The 25,233-nt window shown below is 44.8% G+C and overlaps 1 protein-coding gene across 3 annotated transcripts in view; it reads right to left on the minus strand.

The window, feature by feature from the left end:
* The window catches only part of SLC12A8 (solute carrier family 12 member 8), a 126,087-nt gene that overhangs the window by 26,038 nt on the left and 74,816 nt on the right, over window positions 1–25,233 (minus strand). The window contains exons 5-8 of one of the 3 annotated variants that reach the window (XM_087439732.1): window positions 24,971–25,084; window positions 8,968–9,055; window positions 7,286–7,373; window positions 702–848 (exon numbers count right to left, since the gene is read on the minus strand). In XM_087439732.1, the coding sequence (XP_087295858.1) occupies window positions 702–848; window positions 7,286–7,373; window positions 8,968–9,055; window positions 24,971–25,084 (437 nt within the window). The remainder of the gene's footprint in view (window positions 1–701; window positions 849–7,285; window positions 7,374–8,967; window positions 9,056–24,970; window positions 25,085–25,233) is intronic. The other 2 variants (XM_087439733.1, XM_087439734.1) reach the window with 2 other exon arrangements.

A 25,233-nucleotide genomic window follows, 5' to 3' on the forward strand; every position in this document is an offset into this window, starting at 1 on the left:
CGTGGAAGGTACTAGAGACAACAGTCATTGCTCCCACCCAGCCCAGGCTGACTGATGGATAAGAAGTGGAGGAAAGTAAAGAGACGAATTAAGGGTGACTTGCAAATACGTGGCCCCAAATGAGAGAGAGGCTGGGGATGGGGTTCTCTCTGTTTATTTCTCTCTTGGTCATCCCCTTGGTTTTGGGAATGTCTCACTTGATCGTTCCATGACTCATCTAAGCTATACTGTGTCAGTTAGGGTTTGGGCCATGATGAATAACAGGGAGCACAGAGGCCAGAGGTGTGGGAAATCATCTTAAAGCAACCCCAGAGGGAAGGTGAATCTTGAGGACAGAGTCAGAGCTGCAAGACCACCTCCCTCCTCACCAAGAGAGTTTTACTTCTATGCTAAACCTGGAGGATCCTGAATTTACTGTTATTAAAGGATGCGGCACTCCCTCTCCCTGCTGCACAGGGTCCAAGATATGACTATGATGGTTAGCTAACCCAGTGCTAAAGGGCCCTGGGTGACACTGACAGATGCTGTGTCCAACTGGCCCCAGTCTCAGGCAGCCAGAGGACAAGAAAGACCTCTGCATTCTCGTTTCTCCCCCGGGGAAAACTTGACTACTGGCTCTAACCAGAAAGACTTAAGCAATTTATTGGCCAACAATCAGGTTAGTGGCAAAATGTACACTTCTCAAAGAAAGGGTCACTCACCCCTTGCCCCAGACAGGCCAGTGCAGGAATCACTTTCTCCTGGGCAATGCACTGCAGGATCCGGGGGGCTCCGTAGAGGCCTCCCATACAGGAGGCGAGGGACGAGATGTATAAGCCCAAAAGGAACAGGAAGCCCACTAGGGACACCTATATAAGGAAGGAGTCTCATTATCCAATGCCAGAACCTGCTTCTGTTCCTTTCTTCTTCCCTGGCACCCACCGACACCCTAGCTAATCATAAGTCCTCTAGATTCAACCTCTTGGATATATTTCCAATATCCCCAGCCCCACCCCACTTCATTTGCACTGCCACTATTTCAGCTCGGCCCACCATCACATCTTGTATGGACTACACAGAGGTTCTCAAATTGAGTGTGCATCAGAATCATCTGGAGGATTTGTTAAAACACAGATTTCTGGGCCCATCTCAGAGTTTTTGATTTAGTAGGTCTAGGGTAGGGCCCAAGAATTTGGATTTCCAAGAAGTGCCCAAATGATGCTGATGCTGATGGCCTGGGGACTATACTTTGAGAACCACCGGCCAACAACAATGCTAATTGGCCTCCTGCCTCTGAGCTCTGCCCACACTGAATCATCCCCAAGCCTCTGACAGAGTGACCTCTCTAAACTCAAATCTGATCATAATGCCCCGCTGCAAAAATATCAAGATGGTACAAGTAACCTGCTGGCCTGCAGATGAATTCTCCCCATCCCTTTATCTTTGCCTCATTTATTACACTGGGAGCATCCGATGGGCCTAGCCTAGGTCACATGCCCTACCAGGGCCACAAAAGGACAGGCAAGCGAGAGTCTGGTCATTTGGGCTTCTGTAATATTAAATGGGGCTCACTCCCTTCAAACCATACATAGGTGGCATAAGACCCAGATGGTCAGGGAGGCCAGAGGTTTGATGGACAACACTAAGGTCCACTACAGAGCCTCCATTGTCCCTAATTCAGTGTGGATAACTCTTCCCTAAATGCATTATCTCATCTTATCTCCATGAATCTCCCCTCTTTTCTTCATTGTCCTAGGTTACTTGTGTCTATCTCATCCCCCACTCTTCTTACCATTTTATTACTAGAAGAAATTAATGTCATCTCATGTTTCCCATCACTTTATTTGTGTACTCTGATGGCATTTGTTATTTTCTACCCTGTGGTGTGGTTAATCTCGCTCGTGGCTTATCTCACCAGTGAACCATAAACTCCCGGGTCTCCTGCGTCTTGCCCCCTCCCACCACATCCAAGAGAGTCTGGCAATCAGGGCTCAGCAAGTGCCAAGTGAATTCATGAAGCTTCACGACTTCACTGTGATTCGTGCCCTGGATATCTTACAAAATTGTTAGATAACCTGGTCCCCTTATTAATCCCTGGTCCATTCTGAGATGCGATCATGCATCCATAACCTTTGTTTCTGTCTTCTCTACCAAACACATCCTATGTTGACTGGTTAAAAAAAAAAATAGACTCTGTTATGAAACTGTATCAAGAGCTTTTTGAAAATCTAACTCAGTAGTTCTTCACTTTGGCTATACATGAGAATCACCCCAGAGATTCTGCTTTAATTAGCATAGAGTGGGGCACAGATATTGCTGATTTTTCAAAAGCCCTCCAGGTGATTCTAATGTGCAGTGAGGGTGGAGAACCACTGGGCGTAGTCCATTGTATCCACTGTATTCTCCCCTCAGAGAATTCTCTAGGACAGTCAGGCATGGTATCTCCTTGCAGAAATGTTACTACTTCTTACCCAAAAGGTTATATATATTGGAGTCAGACAAAACCCCATTTTTCATTTAAAGCCTGTCCGTTTACTCACAGTGGGAATGAGACTGCCCAGTCTGGCGTTCTTCTACTGTTGGAACTGACCTCAGGAACTTGATGAGTCTCTGGCACCATGAGGCCATGATACCGTGACTTCCATCTTTGGCCAGCCTTACCACAAACAGTCCCTGGGATTCCTGCAGAACCCTTGGCTGGGGGCCAGAGGAGGGACTGTCCAGGCATAATGGACATGTCCAGTTTGTCAACTGTGTTTAGAATGGCCTGTTCACTTGCCACTCTTTTATATAAAACTACTACTCTGTCAATTTTCTGAAAAATACATGAAATGTTGACCCTCATGTCTGGATAAATTATAAAAACTCCATTCTGTCTCTCTCCCACCTGAATCCTGTCTCTTCCTTCCTGTCATCCATCCATCCATGTAGGGAGCATTTACTGAGGACAGGTTACATACCTGGCCCAGTGCTAGGCACAGGGCACGGCTATCTAGGTACAAGAGTAAAGTACACAGCTTTGCTCCCGGCCCTTGCAGAATTTAATCATTTTCTCTACTCATATGGAACTGTAAACTTGCTAACTGTGCCAGTGGAGGTGGAAGTGAGAATTTAGTTGAGCAAATGTGTGTCAGCTATTCTTTAGGAGGAAAAAAAAAGGTGCCCTTCTGTCATATACCTGTTTGAGTCATCACCAAGTTCTCTATCTTTCCAAAATATTATCTGGAGTGTGAACTACCCTAATTTATTTTTTAGTAACTACTGATGAAAATCTTTAATTCCATCTCTGCTCTTGGTATTTTTTAATTTTTAAAATTTTTTTATTTTTATTTTTTTGGTGAGGAAGATTGTCCCTGAGCTAACATCTGTGCCCATCTTCCTCTATTTTGTATGTGGGACGCTGCCATAGCATGGCTTGATGAGCAGTGCGTGGGTCCATGCCAGGGATCCAGGCCCTCGAACCCCAAGCCGCGGAAGCGGAGCTCATGAACCTAAACATTGTGCAACCGGGCTGGCCCCATGCTCTTGGTATTTTATCCCAGATCCCGTTGGGAGCTTCAGTCTTTAAATGATCCCACCAATCCACTGGCTGCTCCCTTCTCTTGAAGGACTGAATTTAAAGTCATTTGCAAGGTGCTCATTCTGCCGCATCTAAATCCTGTGGTCTCTTGACATTACTGAGGAGTATATCCTGAAACCCTCCCCATCCCAAATTTATTAACATAGCAATGTCTCAACAGTTCCCTAGTCTTCTCCCACATCATATTTCCACAGACATGAGTTTTCTAATACTGTCCTCATTAACACTGTCCTCATTCCACAAATTGACCAACATCTCAATTTTCAGTCAACTTTTCCCTCTCACTTGATAGCCATTTTCCATAAGGAAACAAAGTTGGCACAGCGTTGTGTCCATGACAGAGAGCGAGGACAGTCAGGCTGGGTTGGGCGGTGGATGCTGAGCAGCGGGCAAGGCTCACTCACCAGACGCGAGCCCTGCCCCACCCCCATCTTCCCAAGCACAGCTTGTGTCATGGGCTTTCAAGGCCCCCCTTGAACATGTGAAACCATGACTGTCAATTCTCAGAACGACTAGAACCTACTCTGTGGGATACCCCCCGTTTTGTTTTGGCTGAGGAAGATTCGCCCTGAGCTAACATCTGTTGCCAATCTTAAGTTTGGGATACCTCATTTTTAACAAAGATGCTTTTAGGGTACTTTTCCTATTTAGTTTGTTGTTATTTTACTAGTTAACAAGCCCCAGGCCTCCTAAAGGCCTTGGTCTTTTTGGTGTGTAATAAACATTTTCTCCTGGACTGTATACAAGCTTATTTTGAAACACTTATTCAATCTATTTAATTTTCTCCTACTAACACCTGTTCTTTATACAGTTCCTTTTTCTATAACTGAATGATATTGAGATTGACTATTTTGGTTTTTCTTATTCAGTTAAACATAGAAAAAATAGGGAAAAAATGTGTCCCCCAAATAAATGTCTCTATCTATATGGGTATCCCCGTAAGGAGTGTGGAAGGGAGTCAGAATTTAATAAGCACCTACTGTGCGCCAGGTATTGGGCTTCACATAGATTCCTTCAGAGCCACCACAATGTACTCAAGATCTTTTAGAAAGCATAATATTACTGAAACTGACACCCAAAAGCCAGGAAAAAGTTCCTCTAGGCTATGAACATTAGTTAAAAAGAAACTTCTTAGAGAAACTGTGGGCTGGGAAGCCAAATGATTAGAAATAGATTAGAGAAGCTACAGGAAACCCAGAAAGAAACAGATGAAGTAACCAGCTGCAGGTCAGTGGAAAAGAATCCAGGACAGCTGGTAGCCATGGAAGGTAACTGTTCTGGCAGAAAGCGCTGGAGAGAAAGAGAGAGAAGCGAGTTGAGGAGCTTCATGAGAACCAGCGCCAAGGGGAGCATGCTGGAGGCCAGGCCTGGTCTGTGCCTGGAGGCGAGACCCTCAGGGCACACAGACCAGCCGGAAGAGGCCTTGCTTCCTCAGGGCCCTGGAAAGCTAAGAGATGGGCTGGCTCAGACCAAGGCCATAGCAAAGACAGGAAGTTGAGATGAACAGTTTACTAAAACCACATTAGGGTGGTAGATTGTGTCAAGTGACCACAGAAGGAGACTGTGAACTTTTACCTTCCAACCTCTATCCGTTGCACCCTCCCATTCTCCAGGCACTGTTAGTAAAATTGTTGGTGGCCCAGCTCACTGCCTTAGTACCTGCTACTGCAGCCGAGTCAGGCCCAAGAAGGGACACCAGAGAGCAAGAAAGGAGAAAAGCCAAGGGTCAAGGCTTTGTGGGGAAAATCCTGCATGGCCTCCTTTGTTGGGGGACCATGGCGGGCAACAGCACACCAGGGCGTGGCTGTTTTGGACTTGCCGTGGTTGGTTCCATCACTATTCACTTACTTGCTGCACCAGCCCCTGTTTGCTACCGAGAACCAAGAACAGTATGTTTTCTTTCTTCACAGGCTTTACAACGGCCTATTCCAGGAAACAGTCTCTTGTCTTCTCCAAAAACTAACTTTCCACCTCTCATCCTGGTGCGTGCGTAATGACATTCCTACATATTATTGCCAGGCCTGGTTTAGCAGGTGCCCCCCACTGGCTAAGTGCTTGCCTACCTGGGTCACTGTCTGGGACAGGTGGCGTTCCAAACAAGCTTCCCCCAGTTCATATGTCTATTACTAGCCGTGGAATTTCCACCCACAAAGGCTCTCCCATGCTGTCACTGGAGATGTTTTTGCTCTCTTGCTGTTGTGGCCTTCCTTGGACACAGGCTGCCTGCCCTCCCACATACCCATTCTTAGCATCCCTGCAAAGCAGGGGAAGGAGGGGAGAAAGGAGCTCCAGCCCTGGGGATAATTTGCCTTGTTCCATCCAGATCACAGTCTTGAATGGTTGAAAGGACCTCTGTGAGGGAATCCACTAGAAAGGAACCAGCCGTAGAAGCAGGCAGTGCTAGCTAGCCCCTGGCAAGTTGCAGACAGCAGCAAGCAGCTCCCTGGTCAAAGGGCCAGCTGCTCCCTGAGGCCTTTAATTCCTTTAATGCAGCCAAGCTCTTCATTCCACAATTGGAGAAGAGGCCCCTGGGAGATGACAGTCGAGAAGGAAGCATGCATGTACGTATGAATGAGGGCCATAGATTCCTTCCCTGAGAGCAAACCTTGCTCACTAGGAGCCTAAGACCTCGGGCCCTGGAAGGGGATGTCAGCGTTCTCACTACCTGAACTGTTCCCTCTTTCAAAACCTGCTTTCAGGTAAGGTCAAGACCCCTGAAAACAAACCTCACCTTTACATCAGTATCTACATGCCTGAAAAAGAAACCTGTGCTAATGTGATAATCAAGCCCTAATGTAGCTCTAAAAAGTAAGTTCAGGTTTCCTGCCCCAGGTTGCCCTCCATGAAGATCAGCAAGGCTGTTTTGCAAGACCTCACACCAAGAGAAAGCGTAGTTTCTCCTAAAATATGAGCCATGATACTTAAGAGTTAACTGAGTAAGAAAACCTCCCTCGCCTACTCCATTTCTCTGATAAATGACAGGAATCTCAGGGTCCACTTTTCCTCCAGAAACTTACAAGAAAGTAGGAGTTTTTAGGGATTTCCAGAAAAGTATCTGGAAATCTTATTCTCCTGGGTTCTAGAGATGCCAAATGAGTGTCCTTGACTGTCCCGTGACCTCCAGCCTGCTAAAGGGCATCCATGGAACGTAAGGAATTTGCTAATCTTCTCTGGGGCAGAGTGTACAGCCCTAGAAACAAAGATGTTACAGCCAAATCAACCGGCCCACCCCAAGGGGAGAGCCTGAGGGGTGAGGGGCCTCAGAGGGCAAGGGGCCTCCTGCCTCGCCTCCCCCAGGCCCTCACTCTGGCACTGGGCTTCCTCTATCTCCCTCCACCTTGCCACCCTCCTTTCTAGCCATCAGCCTCCTCCTTCTTGCCTGCTTCTTGTGAGCAGCACTCTCTGCTCATGGTACAAGGTGAGGCTATTGGCAAAAATGAAGGGCTGGTTGAGCTGGGGATTTCAGGTGACCAGATTCTGTTTCTGTCCTGATTTTCGACACAAAGAGATGGTTGTGTCCCCTTTATTAGTCACCTGTGTGCATGTGCTTTTCCAGATGTTGTTACCTGTTTCTAGGGATCCATAAGAAGAACCTGTACCTTTTCCATGTTTTTACCCCCCTGTACCTCAGTCCTGGCCCAAGACAATATGGATTCCCAGGCAGGACTGCAAGGGGGAGGCAACACCAGCAGCCTAAGCCCTTCGGACAGTGCAGAACTCACCCACCTTTTCAGCTATCAGGAAGTCATAGCGAAGGGCCTCTCGGGTGCAGATGGCGCCGAGCAGAAAGACAAAGACGATGTAGAGAAACCACCTGCAGAAAACCCAAGAGTGGAGCAGAGCTGCTCCCCAACCTCGGCCAACCCCATCCCAACCCACCCCACTCTGCCTTTGGGTTCCCACGGGGACCTGTCTCAAAAGGAAAGAGAAAGGCCAGTCAGGAAGCCTCCCTAGCTCGTCTGGGGGGCACTTTTGGTACTATGTCTCCTTAGCATATTTCTTGCCAAAAAAAAAAAAGGTATCATTGTTTTTGTCTCTTTCAATAAAGAAGAAAAACACACAAAGGGTGTTGGGGTGGGGGAGGGGGAAGCCCAGCTGGCCCCTAGGTTGCCAGGATTCAGGCAGGGTTGACCTGCAGCCCTACACCCCATCGTCCTGCAGCTGAAGAACAAGCTGATGATCTTTCAGACCTCTAAGTCCTGCTGTTCCTTGGATCCTAGATGACAGAGAGCCAAGCCAAGTGTGAAAAGGCCAGCAGTGACCTGGCTCTGCCCCCAGATGCCCTGTGACCTTGAACAAGTCACATGATCCCAGTGGCCTCATTCCCATCTGGGCAGCGAGAGGATGAGACAAAAGCTCCTCCCAGGACGTCCCAGCTATGACTAGAAACAAGACAGGATTCTTTCATTTCTTTCCTTTCCACCACCCAATTCTCTCTTGGCTTCATTTTCTTCCCAATGGGATTGCCTTATTTAGCACAAAATAGGCTGGTGCTGTGTGCCTGGCTAGAAGCAACGGTGCCATTACAGCAAGCCAAGAGCAAATTCAGCATTTGTGAAATAGATATATTAATATTTTTTAAATATCACGGTGAAAATAATACAGGCACTTTTATCTTCTCAAGTCATTGTCACATCTGTGATCTCATTGCCTTTCACACCCACCCAGTGAAGGCAGAGAAGCTTCTTCTCATGGTACAGAGAGAAAAACAGAAGATTCTAGAAGGTCAGAAACAGACCCAAAGCCACCCAGCCTGCTAGTGTGGGCAGCACAGTGTGAAATAAAACTGAAGAAGACTGACAGCCTTGTGGGGAGGTGCCAGGGAGGCTAGCTGGGGGAAGGAGGAACCAGTCTCTGAGTTCCTACCATGTACCTTACACACAGTGTCTCCTCTACCATCTAGGAGGCCCACATATCTCATTATCCTCATTTTACAGAAAACAAAAGGAAGGCTCAGAGAGCTAAGTAAATTGCCCAAAGTCACACAGCCAATGGGCGGCAGAGCTGGGATGCAAACCCTAATCTGTCTGATTGCAAAACTCTTCATCTTTATGCTCCCTCCAGTGATCCTGGAAACTCAATGGTTAAAAAATCCCCAAGTTCAAAATGGGGGTGGGGAGGGAGAGCGGCAGGAGGCTGAGGAGAAAGGGAAGAAAGGATCTGATCTGAGATCTGCGATCTGCGTGTAATGACACCCCTCCTCTCTGCATTCCCAGGCAGGAGGTATGAAAGGGCAATCGTCTGAACCCACCAGACGTGAATTTTCCAGCCGGCTGAGTGTTAAAAGGAGGATTGGAATATGAAATAGATTGGTCACAGTTGGGGCACTCTCAGAACAAAAGGAGCAATCCGCTCTTTTGCCCCGGGTTTTCTCCCCTCTCCAGCAGATTGCCGTGAGGGGAACTTACGAGATGCCAACAGCTGCTAGGGAGCCCAGGGGGATGCTGGCAGCAGGCTCTCTGAGGTCGCCCCCCATGTTGAAGCCGGCCATGACTCCTGCAAGACACCCAAATGGGAGAGGGGTGAGCTGCGCACTCTACGAATCATCTTCCCCTACAGGGCCATCTCCTGGAAGCCATCCCTTGTCAAGCCCTCCCATCTGCAGCTCTGCAAACCATGCTTCTCAATCTCCCCTGGCAACTGGGGAAGCATCCATGGGGTGTGAAAGGGACCTTTGTGGTTTGGGTGATGCTCACAGGAAAGCCCTACTGCGTACAAAAGCATCTTATGGACCAGTGCAAAGTAATGAGGGTGGCGGGGGTTTGGTAGGCAGCACAAAGGTCCCAGGGCAATATGCTGAGCTCTGCCTTCTTGCTGGAAACACCCTGGAGAGGTTCAGCCTTAGTCAAGTTCCTGCCTCTGCTGCCCACTGACTCTACAGGGGTTCAGGTATCCTGGGGGGAGGTTCCATCCAACAGTCAGAGCCAGAGACCACTTTCAAAGCTCCTGAGCAACCAAAGGGTTCTAAACAAACTCCAAAGAACAATCCCCATGCTAGGAACAGTGAGTCACAAGCTCTTCTTCATCATGGCCTCTATTCTCCAAGAACACTCATGAAAAGTAATTAGTCATGACAGGGAGGGGAAGGAGAGCACAGCGTGGGATGGTGAGGAGGGGATGGCCCCTCTGTCCATACACACACACAGAGGAAAGCAGCTAGAACACGTGATCTGAACATCAAATGCGGTCCAGCCCACAAGTGCTCTGCAACTCTGGCCTCACGGAGGGGTGGGTGCGTCTTGAAGGTGGCCTTGAAGGAAGATTTGCACAGGCTTAGGGAGGGGAACGGGTCTAACTCCATCATTATGGATTTATGACACTTTCAACCTGACAGGGCCTGTGCTAAGTGCTTTCCATGCATTTTTCATCTTGTTTAATCCTCACAACCACCAAATCAGAAAAGGAGAATTATTACCCCCATTTTATAGAAAAGGAAACTAGTACTCAAAGAGGTTAATTAAAATAGCCTGAGGTCACACATTTAGTAAGTGGCAAAGCTAGGATTCAACCCTGGTCTGCCTGACTCTGAAAATTAAGCTCTTAAGGCCTCTCCTATAATGCTTGAGGGAGCTCAAGGAAAGTGGAGTAAAGTGAAAGGTTGGGGCCAGAAAATCAAAGTGGAGCCATATCGAAGAGTAGCCTGAATGTAGGACCAAGACTGGGAGCTGCATATACTTTGACCCAGCCATTCCACTACTAGGATTTTATCTTAAGTAACTAGTCAAGGATATGAGTAAAGATTTAGCCAAAAGTGTTTATAAATGCTTGTTTATAATAGTGAAAATCAGAAACAACCTAATGTCTAAAAATAGGGGATTGGCAAAATAAGTGATGATGCATTTGTCAGTAAATACCAGGTCTCCCATACTGTCAGGGATGTGTTGTGACATGGAAAGATATTTAAAAGCTATTGTTTCATTTTCAGAGGCATATTAGAAAACAGAACATATGGTATAATCCCATTGTTGTAAAAAAAACAACAACAGATAAATACACACATAGAAAAAAGGAAAAAGGAACTAGAACATATTTTAAAATGTTAACAATGTTATTTCTGGGTGATGGAAAACAGATCTTTTTTTATTTTACTGCTTATCTATATTTTCTCAATTTTCCACAGTGATCATTTTGAAACAAGGGAAAATAATTTTTAAAGGGCTTTCTGTTTAAAATGGCATGTTAAGCACATTTTCTTTCCTATTGTTCCCCTCCCTCCCAAGATCCTATTAAAAGAGAAGTAAAAGGGAGAAATGGACACATGCCTATAAGCAAAGAGGATTGGGAGGGGGAGCCTCGAGTAGATGAAAGGTTTCCACAAATGTCTGGAACAGGAAATGGAGAAAATGATACAGCATGAAAGGGGAGGAAAAGAAAGCCTTGGAATGCTTCTCTAGAGGATCTGAATAAACCGTCCAAGGAAAACCAGGGCTGCTAGTGTGGAGGTCTGCACCCCAAATGAAGCCACCTCAAGAACCAGCCATACTCACAAATGCAGTGCAGTCAGCTTTCCCATGAAGGAAGAGCCCCATCAGCGAAACAGATCCACAGACACTGCAGCAGGCAATCCACGCCAGCAACCAAGATCACCAGGTGTGTGAAGAAAACCAGCAACAAATACACAAACACATGCATGACAAAAATAGAACAACCTGGGCTGGAAGAAACATATAAGTCAGGACACAGAAGAGAATTTTGAAGAAAACACTAATTAGCAGCTCCAGACACATCCAAGAAGAATATTCTATCTATAAAGCAAGATGCTGTGAAAAACAAAACAATCCAAGAACGAGAAAGTATGTTTGGAAATTAAAAACGTGATCGCTAAAATTAAAAATGCAATAGAAGATCTAAAAGATAAAGAATTTAGAACAGAAAGATAAAGGGGTAGAAAATTTGAGCAAATAAGAGAAAGAGAGAAGAAATCTCTGCATTACAACCCTCAACTAACAACAGATCCAGAAAGAGAGAATAGAGAAAACAAAATAAAATAATCAGATAAATAATAGAAATAACTGTCTCCAAACTGAAGAAGAAATCTTCAGGTTGAAATATCCCATAAAGTAGACAGCACAAAGAATGGGGGGAAAAAAAAAAAAGCCCATACCTAAACGCATCATTGTGCAATTTCAAGAGAAATCCTAAATATTTCCAAAGATAAAAACTGAACACTTACAAAGGAACAAAAATTAGATTGGCATCAGACTTCTTATCAGCAACACTGAATGGTAGAAAACAATGGAACATTGATTTTAAAATTATAAGCAAAAATTATTTTGAAACTAGAATTTTAGCCAGATTACCAATTAAGTGAAAGTAAAGTTAAGCAAACAAGGGCTCAGAAAATTTGCCTCCTACATATTGTTTCTGAGTAAGATACTAAAGCATGTTCTCCAGCAAAATGAGGATGTAAATCATGAAGGAGAAAAACACAAGATTCAGAAAACAGCGGTAATAATTCAGGAATGGAGTAAAGTCCCAGAATAAGAGTCGTACAGCAGAGAAACCAGCAGGGATTGAAGCAGAAGGATGGAGGCCCCAAGAGGGATGCCTCTGGATAGAAGGTGGATTCAACATAATGAACAGTGTGATTAAGAAACCAAATAACTTTAAGGATATGCTGACTGCATATTATGGCAACAAGAAAAAAAAAAAGTTATTGAAATTCCAGGAAATGAACAAGAAATTCAAGGTCTAAATATGAAGCAAACTAAAATGTGACATGGTTTTAAACATTTAATAAAATTTAAGAAAAATTAACCCATTTGGCCATGATATTAGGAACATCCTCCCCTAAACGGCATAAGGACCACATCAGAATCGCGGCAAAGAAATGGAATTCTAGCCCACTACTTTGCTCTTGGATGAAAAACAGCTACATAGTCATGTTTATCGTTTTTTAACTTCTAAAATTGACCTATAGACAAAGCACAGAGGACATAGCTACAAAATAGAATACAAATATTATCTACCTTGATGAAGTAAAAGTAAAAAAAAGTAAACACGAAGTAAAAAGTAAAAATAGCTAACGGGTTTTAGGAACTGAAAAGAGGAAAGAGAAAAAGCACTGATATTTTCATCACAGTAGTGTGGAAAACAAAATACAAGTTGCATGACCTTCACTCAGGACTGCCTTGAATGTCACAAGCTTCAATTCGTTTTTTTCTTTTCTTTTCTTTTCTTTTCTTTTGTTTGTTTATTGTGGTAACATTGGTTTATAACATTGTATAAATTTCAGGTGTACATCATTATACTTCTATTTCTGCATGGATTACATCATGTTCTCATGTTCACTACCCAAATACTAATTACAATCCATCACCACACACATGTGCCTAATTATCCCCTTTATCCTCCTCCCCCTCCCTTCCCCTCTGGTAACCACCAATCCAATCTCTGTCTCTATGTGTTTGTTTGTTGTTATTATCTACTACTTAATGAGTGAGATCATATGGTATTTGACCTTCTCCCTCTGACTTATTTTACTTTGTATAATACCCTCAATGTCCATCCATGTTGTCACAAATGGCTGGATTTCATCGTTTCTTATGGCTGAGTAGTATTCCATTGTGTATAAATACCACATCTTCTTTATCCATTCTTCCCTTGATGGGTACTTAGGTTGCTTCCATGTCTTGGCTATTGTGAATAACGCTGCAATGAACAGAGGAGTGCATGGATCTTTATGCATTGGTGTTTTCACGTTCTTTGCATAAATACCCAGCAGTGGAATAGCTGGATCGTATGGTAGTTCTATCCTTAATTTTTTGAGGAATCTCCATACTGGCTTCAATTCGTTTAATAAGAAAACTTGAAAGGTGAGCTAGCCATTCAATTTGTTAGGTAGATAAGGAAAGGCTAGCAAATATTTATATACCAGTGGCAATAAATTTTAAGTTAACTCTATACTTTTTCTGTACCTTGTCATCATAAAGGGGAGTTTCTAAGTGTTTGCTAAGAAGAGCAAAGAAATTTCCAAGAATATTGAGCAGTTCGTCTTTGAAGTTACAAAGAGTGTTGACTTGTCACCTTAAGACAAAAAATTTTTTACTAGTTTTGAGTGTGTGTGAGAAACTGTGTTCACTTAAAGTTCTAAACTACAGTTTTCATGGGATTTTGCCTACTCACCTGCTAATAATCAACTTGTTATGGCTTCCCTGATATTGCTCTAAAACGTAAATATAAAAGGATTCTGCAGATTCTCTTAAAATTAGGCATTCCCTTAAGATAACTAAAGCATTCCTTGTAAAAAAAATTTTACGCATACAATAAATATGACTCTAATACATTAATCTTAAAATACAACACAGAAGCTCACTTTCCTACACCAACAATAAAAACTGAAGGGATGTGCCCTAGAATTGATAAAATAACAGAGATTTAAAGCATATTATTTAAAGTCATAAAGTAACCAAAAAAGAACTAAAAATAAAAATATAACTATCATAAATTAAGGAGTAGATGGAAGACCATGTAAGTAAGCTACACTCTCCTATTTCTTAGCGTGGAGTCAACAGATTATGTCTGACTTTGATTAATCAAGTTATAGGTATAAGCTTATTGGTTGGTGATATACAGTTGGCTCCTGAAGTACTAAAAATGAATAAGTGGCTGCCCCTATGGAGGGGCACTTGGAGTGGTGAGGCGTGGGGTGGGAGACTATTGCTTTACATTACAGTCACCTCTAGTGTTTTATTTTTTATCACGTACAGGTCTTATTTGGATCAAAAAAGGAAAGCCCAAGACCTGCCTCACTCTGACCAGTGCTCCTGGGACCAGGTCCTGTCACTGAAGCTATGGTCAAGGGTTCTGCTTGCTGCCAGAACAATCTGGTGCCAAGGGCATCCCTGGCCAGATCTCCACGTTCACCTGACAACCAGACCCCACTAACTTAGTCCATTAACACCACCGCTTCCTAGACCTCCCGAATTCTGACCCTCTGCCAAGGCTCCCACCTGTCACCAGGCTTCCTGGTGCCTCACCTTCCCGGACACATTGCCTCCCACCTTCTGCAACGGCCTGAGTCTTCCCCCAAGCCCCTGGCAATTTTATGCCCATTTTCAGCTTTGTGAGATTACATACTGCTATTTATTCTTTGCCATTTTAGTATTTCCTATAGTTTGTCATGTCATTTTGTACACCTTCCTTCAGATCACTTACAAAAGTTAATAAATGAAAACCCACAAGAACTCCATTTGTGTAAGTACTGTAGGAGAGGTTGGTGTAAGCACTGTAGGGGAGGAAGAAATTTTCCTCTACCCTCCTAGGTTCTTCTGGCTGGTCTGAGAATTAAATTGACATGGGACAGATTAACAGGAGAAAAGCAAAAGTTTATTTAACATGTATACATGGGAGAAACTCAGCAAAACCCAGTAACTCACCAAAATGGCTGAAGCCCTCACCTTAAATACCATCCTCAGGTAAGACAAAAGAAGATGTTGGGGATGGGGAGAGTCAGGGACTTCAAAGGGAAGGAAGGCAATTCACAGGTAGGTGAAAAGGAGCAAATGTCTGGAAAACAAGTGTTTGGCCACACAGAAACAGAAGAACACAGAGGGGAGCCCAGCAAACAGGCTTTTCTACATTCTCACCTAGTTCATGTTATGCTAAGATGATAGCTCACTTCCCGAGACAGATTTTTTATGGGAATTCTTTTAGGCAGTTAAGGGGGAGGTAGCAAGGAAAACTTTCTGAGTCTTTTATTTCTTAAAAATAATCAGCCTAAAATAACCCTATGTTAAAGAGACACATCCTGGGGTAGCAAATTTTGTTCCCCTTCAGTACACTCTATGATGTTTGCACAATGACGAAATTGCCTAATGACGTGTTTCTCAGAAGATGTCCCTACAGTTAAGCAATGCACGACTGTATATGCTTCTGTCTAGGAGAGTGATTGACTAATCCTAATTGCTTCCTGCTTCCAAACAGGTTCTATATTCATAACAACACCCTTTTCTTCTCTCCCACAATCCCCTACACAGTTGATGACCCAACCTGTGATTATAGGTCCTACTAGCTGGCCCAGTGTGGAGTGTGCCGGGATCCTAGTCAGTGGGAGAAGAAACAACTGACACCGACATGGGCCACCCTCAGGAATGGGCCAGATCCAGACAACTGGGAAGCTGGCTTTTGAGATAAAGCAGGGAAGACAGAAAGTAGATAGTCAGTACCACAGACACAAAGCACCAGAAACAAGGAAATGGACTCACTTTGTACTCCAGACAGGAGGCCTCGTGGGTGATTCCTAGTGGGGTAACGTGCACACTTGTTAGAGTGGCTTGCACACTGTGGCTGCCACTTCTAGAATTTTGCCCTTGTGTGACCACACAATTCTTGAGCAGATGATCTCTAGCTCTGGTGAATTATAAATGTCTTACTTGCTACTTAGATCTAGAGAAATTATTTTAATTTAGTATTTTTTCGCCCATGCTTGTCAAGTATTATAGAGATTCTCTAGTTTGCTCTCTTTCTGCATCTGGTGCAATCTAAAAATATTGTCGCTAATGTTAGAACTGGATTTAGGGTGGGTGCAGAAAAACAGATACAGTACCACTTCCTAGAGCATTTGTGTCCAGATGTTTTACAAATATTACAGTAAAAAAAAAAAGTTCCACAATTTAAAAAAAGTTAGGTAAACCTTGATTAAACAAGATTAGAGAGGTTTTTATTGCTGGACTTACCAGGGCCTGTAATATGTTAATATTCACTGTCTATCTCTAAGGAAGAGAAATGTAGCACACAGGGTTTCCCAAAACTTATTTGACAATTGACTTTTTTTTTTAAAGTGAAACACTTTATTCATTGTTAGTGTTCCATGAAACACAGTTTGGAAAACACTAAGTGTCCATTTTGTAATTACTATTTTATCTTTTACACTTTCCTTGCTAGGCTTCCTCAAATTGTTTAACATGGCTATTTAGAATCAACAACTCTTAAAGCTGGAAGGTGTCCTAGAGACCGTCTACTCCAATCTTTTATTCTACCGATGAGGAAACTGAGAACCAAAGATGGGATACGATTTTGCTCAAGTTTTCAAGCTAAATGCTAGCAGAACCAGCACTAATCTTTAAGGTTCCAGATCTCAAGTCAGGGTTCTTTCCATTACGTTATATATCTCTCCATTTCTTTCTAACACCCATGCTTTTCTTGGATTTTTCTTTTTAAAACAGAGTAACTGCATGATTAATTTGGGGTTACCACCCCCACAAGGAGGCTGCACTTATCAGTTATAATCAGCACCACACATTGGTTTACCCACAGGTACTTCCATCACCAGTTTGAAATCACTAGTCTGTGCCTGGTCGAGGGCATTTCCCCTTCTCGTGGGTCTTAAGCTGCTAGTTCCAGGAAGCAGTTAACTGCTTTACCCCCAACCACATTTTCTCCCTGTATCAGGATGATGATATGGTCTGCACATTGTTACCACATGACTTAGGTAAACAGCCTCCTTCTTATGGTTAAAGCCTCTGACTTGGTCTTCCACCCCAGCCCTGTGGCCTGTCAGCCCATCTTTATTGTCTCAGCTTTAGTAGGTAAGTATGGTGGTGTTGGCCATCAATTTACCAGCTTAGGTTTATGAAACTAAACCACCAGCGCCATCCTGCCTACAGTTTGGCTGGGTGGCACCAGGTGAACAGTGGCTTGGGCTTGGTGCCCGGGCTCAAATGTCCAGTCTGACAACAGACATGGATGGCCAGGAGACAACGGATCCCTTATACATCTCAAAAATAAGCTCTTGGTTTAAATAACAAGTATAAATGTCAAGTAACCACTTACTACCAACATCTGCATGTTAGTGGTCCTCCCCTTTTCCTGCCTGCCACCTCATCGAGCATGGCACACAGAGATCCAAGTCCTCACTTATTGTCTATTATCATAGCCCACTTCCCACCTTATTTTCTTTTTTGTTCCTGAAAATGAGAATTAGAAAGGGAAAAGAAAGCTTAATATTTTTATAGGCTTTTCTGGTTTCTCTTAGTTGTTCATGGAAGGACTACTTACTCTTTCTCAAGAACTTCCAAGCTTCCCCTCGGGAGCTTTTCAATCTAAATCTATGTCCTTAGAAACCTTCAATTTTCTCTTTCCATGTAAAGCTTAATTATTTCTCTGCTATTTTCTTTCCTTTTTAAGTTCATGAATTGATTATTTTTCTTTTTCATTAAGGTAGAATACCCACGCACTAAGCGCCCAAATCTTACTCGCTGCCTTTGTTGAGGAAAGCAGTCTATCACCGTTTGGAGGCAGTGCGGCTCTGAGCCTCGGTCTTCGCATCCACAGATAGGGATAAGATTACTTACCTCGCAGGCCTGTTGTCAAGTTAGAATGAACATTTATAAGGCACCGAGCACAGTGCCTGGCACCCAGTAGGTGCTAAATAAATGTCCGCTCAGGAAGAATGGGCTCCATTCCTCACTCAGAAATCCCTTGGGTTCCTAACGACTCTAGCTGCCTTCCTTACCTTCCACCTGCTTTCCAAACCCCGCTCCTTCTCCACACTTGGCTTACTGGTTGGTTTGTTTAGCTGTTCCTGTAGGAATCTTTCATCCCCTCTTCACTCTATTCTTGGAGACAGAACTTGTCAATCCCCCACCCTCTCAAGATGCCTTAGAGATTCTGTTGGGACAGACGGTGTCAAATAATGAGACATTCAAACACCAGGATCAAAGAAGATTTGCTGGCTTCTGGATTGGGGACAGCTCCAGACAGGTGTGTGTCCTCTCTTCCAGAAGCCTCTCCCAAGCACGAAAAAAGCAGTGGGGTTCACTACTTTATGTCTGGGTGACCTTGGAGAAATAACTTAACTTCTCTGTGTCTTTGTTTCCTCATCTGTAAAATGGATTAATAATAGAACCCATGGAAGGATCCGAGTTCTGGGGGGCCTGAAACTTTTAAAAAATATGGTGATGAATATGGAATTAGGAACAGGGCTTTGGAAGGAGATCACACAAGTGAGCTAGTCTTACGTTAGCTTCGTGGTAAATCTGCATCTGACAGAAGCTGCAGGGCGGTGTTGAGGTTTAAGGAAAGACTATATGTGACGTGCTCAGCACAGTGCTTGGCATAGGAGGCTATTGCAATGAGAATGATTATTATATATATTTATCATAATTTTGGTAAAATTATAAATTAATTATATAAATAAAATTATAAAAATTAACATGTATAATAATGATAAAGTTTCCTTCTTTTCTCCTGATCCTGCTCACAAGTCCATCAGAACGCAGTGGGGTGGGCCCACTCTGCAGGTTGTCCTTTCTTGGGACTTTCTGTTCCTTAAACCCAAGGATCCCATTCTGGCCCAGCAGGTCCTTTTTCTCTCACTCACAAGACACATGACTTGTGAGAAGACCTAAGGGATGTCTTGGGAGGGGAGGAAGGCAGGAGGTAGGCTGGAGGTGGGGCCAGCACTGATGCCCATTGCTGAGGGTCCTGGAGACAGCCAGCCAATCCAGAGGGGCCAGCAGATTCCCACAGCTTCTCAGGGTGTGTGTGCGTGTGCGTGTGTGTGTGCGTGTGTGTGTGTGTGTGTGTGTGTGTGTGAGTGGGGAGAGGGAATCAGGCCCAGGGAGGTCAAAGGATGTCAGAGAATAGCATGGCCCTTCACCACAAAGGTAACTATGGACATTCTGGTAAAGGCTGTTGGTTTCCCTGCTACATTTTTATGCTGGGTGTGGTCAACCACAAGAGGCCCTCATCCCTTCCAGTAAGAGCTTGAGATTTGGGGACAAGGGTTACATGACTTCACACACTGGTATTATTCCCAGTGAATTTCCATGTCCTAGTTCCTCCATGTATTGTGGTCCCGGATCCCAGGAGTGGCTGCATGTGTGTGTCTATGTATGAAAACTCTGTAGGGAGAGATGTCTGTTTTTCAGGGAAAGTTTGGTGGTGTAACTTGGAGAAGGAAAGTGCTTTAACAAAGCAAATGCAGAGTCTACTCCAAGGTCCCAGCCCCACCCTGCAGCCACTACCACAGGGTGTGGTGGAGTGCAGTGAGAAGGACAGAAGGACAGAAGGACTTGCTTCATAAGTCCAGAGGGGCCACTGAAACTTAGTCTTCAGCTGCTCTACCCAGGAAGTCTCCTGCCCTTGGGATAAAATCTCTGAGGTCACGTAAATAATTTGTCTCTTGCCGGAGATGGGGACACAGGGTGGGGGGACTGAAGTGTTTGTTCTTCCAAACTCCTCTCCCCTCTCCACAGCCTGGAAGTTCTCTTGTTCCAGAAGAGGATGGCGTTGGAGGGAGCCCCAGCCATGACTCACTCAGAGCTAATCCTTGGCAAATCCATCACCATGGAAACTGTCAATCATCCATGCTTTTCATAGCTTAACAGGACATCTGCCAGGAGAAAGCCAAGTGATACAAATTGTTTGTCCTGCCTACCGAGTTTACATTGGGGCCCCTGGAAAACAGAGAGAGAGCCAGGGGAGGGCAACTCTCCACAGCAGGGTGGTGGCCCAACTCCTGTCACTGATTAGCTGGGTGACCTTTAGTGATCCTTCATAAGCTCCTCTGTGCTCCTCCTTTCCTAGTTGGTAAAATAAAGGATCAGATCAGTGATTCTCAACCAGGTTGGGCCAAGGGGGGGTGGGAGGGACAGGGAAGTACACTCACTAAGAAGGGTGGGATAAAAGAAATCTGTGTAGACAGTTGTTCAACATTATAATTTTATATTTGGAATATTACAAAATAATATTTTCATAATTTAAACGGAAAATAAAGCTTGACTAACATTCTTAGGTCACAATCTTTCTCAAAGGAAGGACAAAGACACCCCTCTCTGGTCCAGGGAGGCATATCAGAATTTCCAGTGTATCTGAGGTTTTTAAGTATGAGTATCAAAAATGAATACGGATTAGGGGCGGGCCCCGTGGCACAAGCGGTTAAGTGCGCGCGCTCCACTGTGGCGGTCCGATGTTCGCAGGTTCGGATCCTGGGCACAGACCGACGCACTGCTTGTCAAGTCATGCTGTGGCGGCGCCCCATATAAGGTAGAAGAAGATGGGCATGGATGTTAGCTCAAGGCCAGTCTTCCTCAGCAAAAAAGAGGAGGACTGACATCAGATGTTAGCTCAGGGCTGATCTTCCTCACAAAAAAAAAAAAAAGAATATGGATTAAAAGTTGAACTCTACAACTATGATACACAACTACAAACTGGGGCTTTGGGGAGAAAAAAAGAAAAAAGAAGAAGATTGGCAACAGATGTTAGCGCAGGGCCAATCTTCCTCAAAAAAAAAAAAAAGCAAAGGAAACTTAAAAGTCCTTTAAAAAAAAAAAAGTTGAGAGTCACTGGACAAGCTGATATCAAGTGTTAGTCCAGTTAAAGCTCTGAAGATGCCACTTAGGGGCTGGCCCCATGGCGTAGCGGTTAAGTGCACGCGCTCTGCTGCTGGCAACCTGGGTTCGGATCCCTGGTGCACACCAATACACTGTTTGTCAGGCCACGCTGCAGCGGCCTCCCACATAAAGTGGAGGAAGATAGGCACGGATGTTAGCTCAGGGCCAGTCTTCCCCAGCAAAAAGAGGAGGATTGGCATGGATGTTAGCTCAGGGCTGATCTTCCTCACAAAAAAAAAAAAAAAAAAAGTGAAGATGCCGCTTAGCAACATCTTCAAACCTCAGGCCCCTGCTAATTCCTTACCAGAGGGACAAGTACTGGAGGGGAGGCTTGCCACCCCAGGTCCCCCTTTCAGACCAGGCATCCCCTCTCTTAGCTAAGATGTGGGGCCTGGAGAGGCAAAGGAGGGAAGCCGTGGGGGCAGTGTGGAGGCGGCACAGAAGGGTCACATTACTGAGACAACCCTCTGGGGGTGTCTGAGAAGAACGCCCTCTGGAGTGCTGCCGGCCATGGAGGCCCACAGCCTCGCCCCAGGTGTAACTGCTAACCTGGCACCTGCGCCCAGGAGTTCCTGACTTGGTGTTGGGACTCACTGCCAGGCCCGAGGAAAAGCTCTGGTGGGAAGCTTCTTGAATGCGGGCTCCGTCTGGTGGGGGAGGGGAAGGTGGACTGGGGCGGGGGCTGGACAGTATTTTCAGATGTTAACTTTTTTTTTTAATTCCCTCTATTTTATTTTCCCCCTTGCCTTTTCTGTCCATTCAAGAGGAAATTGACCTATATTTTATTGCCTTGGGGGGGATACGTGGCAGGGAGGAAGCAAAATTTGCCTGCACGCTGTTTTGGGTTCTGTTTCTCAAAAGCCTGGGCCCTTAGGAGACTTCAGAGGATGGAAGAAGTAGAAAAACTGCAGCAGAATGGCTGGGAAAGCATGGGGGCGACAGGAACAGAATTTGCTACATAGTTTGCAGGGCCCAGTGCAAATAAAAATACGGGATCCCTTGTTCAAAAATTAGTAAGAATTTTAGCAACAGCCAAGCATTAAACCAAGCATGGGGCCCTTCTGAGCCTGCAGAGCTGGCCCTGGACAGGAGTGTCCCCCATATTAGAACAGAAGATTGTCCCTGGAGCTGGGGGCAGGGAGAGAAAGACCCACAGGATCTGGAGCAATGCGGACCTGGGGCCCACTCCCTGGCAGGACTGTGGGGATCCAGCAAGACCCCGGAAAGGAGAGTCTGGGAAGTGCACAGACTCTAAGCATAGGGTTCCCAGGCTCAGCAGATTTCTGGTCCCCAAAAGTGGCTGAGAAGCAACAGAGAGCATGAACTCAAAGGGATCTGCAGACAGCACAATGGGAGGGCCTGGTTCTGTGCACAGATGATGAATAGACAGAATCCCCCTAACATGCCTTAGTACTGTGTAAGACCCTAAGACCTGGAACAGAATGGCAGGGCAAGGCGGAGGCATGATGAATAATTGACATCAATTTTCAGTCATCCTAGGAGAATGAAGGCTTAGAGTCAGAGACTGACTCTCTTCTCATTTCACAAAAATGAAAGGGATGCTCTATTTCTGCCACACCTGGATTTGCGGATCAGGATTCTACCTGCCATTACTGAGGCTTAGCTCCAGGCTCATTCCTGTGGCCAAGTCTCAAGAGGGGTCAGATAAGAGGCCACTGCAGAGATCCATGTGAGAGACGAAGCTTGGACCAGAGTGGTCAGATGGTAGAGATGGAGAGAAGTATAGAGAATCCAGTGATCTTTAGGAGGCAAAAGTGACAGGACTTGGAGGGTATTGGTAAGAGAGGAAAGTATCATGAATAGCTCCCCATCACTGGCATGAGCAATTGGCTGGATGGAGGTGCCACTTCCTGAGATCAGGAGTAGAGGAGAAGAACCAGTTGGGGGGTAGGTGGGGTGGGTTGGGTTCTGATCATGTTGGATCCGAGAAACCCAAGGGAAGACGTCACGTAGGCAACTGAATACGTGATGTGAAGCTTAGAGAAGTCTGGGCTAGAGGGATAAATTTGGGAGTCATCAGCTTTGTGGGTGGTCATTGAATAGTGAGCATATGAGATTCCAAGGAAAACAGCAGAGAAAGAAGAAAAGAGGGCTTAGGCATAGCCTGAAGAACCCCAACACTGAAGGGGCAGGCAGAAGATGATGCACCTATAAAGGCAAGTCAGAGAGATTGGAGGGAGACAGGAGGGCGCTGGGTCATAAAAGGCAAGAGGAAAGAAGGAGGGAATGGCATGCTGCTGAGGGGGCAAATACATTGAGAAACTTAAAATGTCTATAGACTTGAGCAACATGGAAGTCACTGATGACTTTGGAAAGAACCATTTTGTTGGAGAGACAAGCTTGGAATTCCAAAAGGAGAGAGTGGAGGAGTGGAGCAGGAGGCAGGAAAAGAGAGATGAGGAGCACAGACTAAGCTCTGGTGTTTGGCTCTGAAGGGGAGAGAGAGCGGCCATTGCTGGAGCAAGAAAATGGAGGGACTGAGGAAAGTTGATTCAAGGCGATTCAAGTTGTTAATGTTTTTTCATTTTAACAGATTTACTGAGGCATAAGTAACATGCAATAAGCTGCTCATGTTTAAGGTGTAACAATCTGCAAAATTTTGACATATGAATGCACCTGTGAAACCATCACCACAGTCAGGAACCTATTCTTCATCCCCCGAAATTTCCTCATCCCCCGCCTCCTGCTCCCCTCACCCCCATTTCCAGGCATCCACTGATTTGCTTTCTGTTGCTATAGTTTGCATTTCCTAGAATTTCATATAAATGAAGTTTCATATAATTTTATCTTTTAAAAAAGTTACTCTTTTTTGTCCGACTTCTTTCATGCGGTGTGATTATTTTGAGAATCATCTAGATTGTTGCATGTATCAGCAGTGCACTCCTTTTTATTGCTGAGTAGTTTTATATCATATGGCTGTACCATAATTTGTTTATCCATTTACCTGTTGATGAATATTTGAGTTGTTTCCAGTTTGGGACTGTTACAAATTAAGCTGCTTTGAACTTTCGTGTACAAGTCTTTATGTGGACACGCGCTTTCATTTCTCTGCAGTAGATGACTAGGCGTGGAATGGTTAGGTGTATGTTTAATTTTTAAGAAACCATCAAACTGTTTTCCAAAATGGTTATACCATTTTACATTCCCATCAGCAGTGTATGAGAGTTCCAGTTTCTCCACATCCTTGCCAACATTTGGTATGAACAGTCTGTTAAATTTTCGACATTCTAATAGCTTTTCCTCCTTTTTCTACCCCTGTCTTATTTGGGGAGAGGATAATGAGCAAGGAAATGGCCACATGTTGGAAGGCAGAGGGAGAAGGAGAGGAGGATAAGGAGACAAAATCGGCCACACTCCAGGGCATCAACAGTGCCTTGATCAAGAGTGAAGTGCTTGTCTGAGTCTGTGCCCTGGGGACAAGCCCAGTCCCCGGCAAATGGCTGTTTGCTATGGATCATCTGGTCCACATGTTAGCTTACTGCCTTCCAGGCCAGGGCCCCAAGCATGAGACAAGAGTTCTACAGGGACCTCAGCTGTGGAAGGCTCCTCTCTGGCCATGGTGGAGTGGGAAAGGGGGAAGGCGGGTAAGGAGACTCATTCATTGCCCATGGGATCCTGGTTTCGCCCACACCCAGCGTAGCAAGAAAAGAATACCATTTCTCTGCCCGCCTGGGAGAAGACACGGGGTTGGGGTAAAGGAAGAGAAGTTTCTAGACCAAGTTTGCTCCTATTCCAGAGTGGAAATGGCAGCTTGTCCTACCAAGGAATCCATCCCGTTCAGCCCTAAGAGAAATATGTCCCCTCTATCAACTTGGCCGAGAGGTGTCAATATATAAGTATAGGGGGTAAGGAGGATTAAATCATGTCGGGGGCCTTCAGGAATTATGAACAAGTAAACTCTCTGTTACAATAATAGATTTTTAGTCAAAGCTAAGGCCACCTCTGAAGTCAGATATACACCCTGAGAGCACATGCAGGCCACTCATGATAAGTTTTGGGAACCAAGCATTTATACCCATAATGTAAGAGTGAAAAAGAACCCAAATTACTGTACCTGTAGCTGCTGGGAAGAACACCCCAAAGACAGTGAAAAAAGACTCCCCAGGGCTGTAATCTGGGAGAGTATTGTTCTGCAGCAGTTCTGGTGAATATCCAATAAAACCATGTTCTGAAATTATACGAAGGAGAGCAAAATGAGCCAACTGATAAGATACAGTGCAGGCTTCCCTACATTACAGTCCTATTTATGTAACGTTAAAAAGTAGGGGTGTGTGTGCATGTGTGTGTGTGTGTGTGTGTGTGTGTGGTGTGTGAGAG

This window comes from Ceratotherium simum, chromosome 15 (assembly GCF_057802395.1).
Source record: "Ceratotherium simum simum isolate JZ-2026a chromosome 15, ASM5780239v1, whole genome shotgun sequence".
NCBI classification, from domain to species: Eukaryota; Metazoa; Chordata; class Mammalia; order Perissodactyla; family Rhinocerotidae; genus Ceratotherium; species Ceratotherium simum.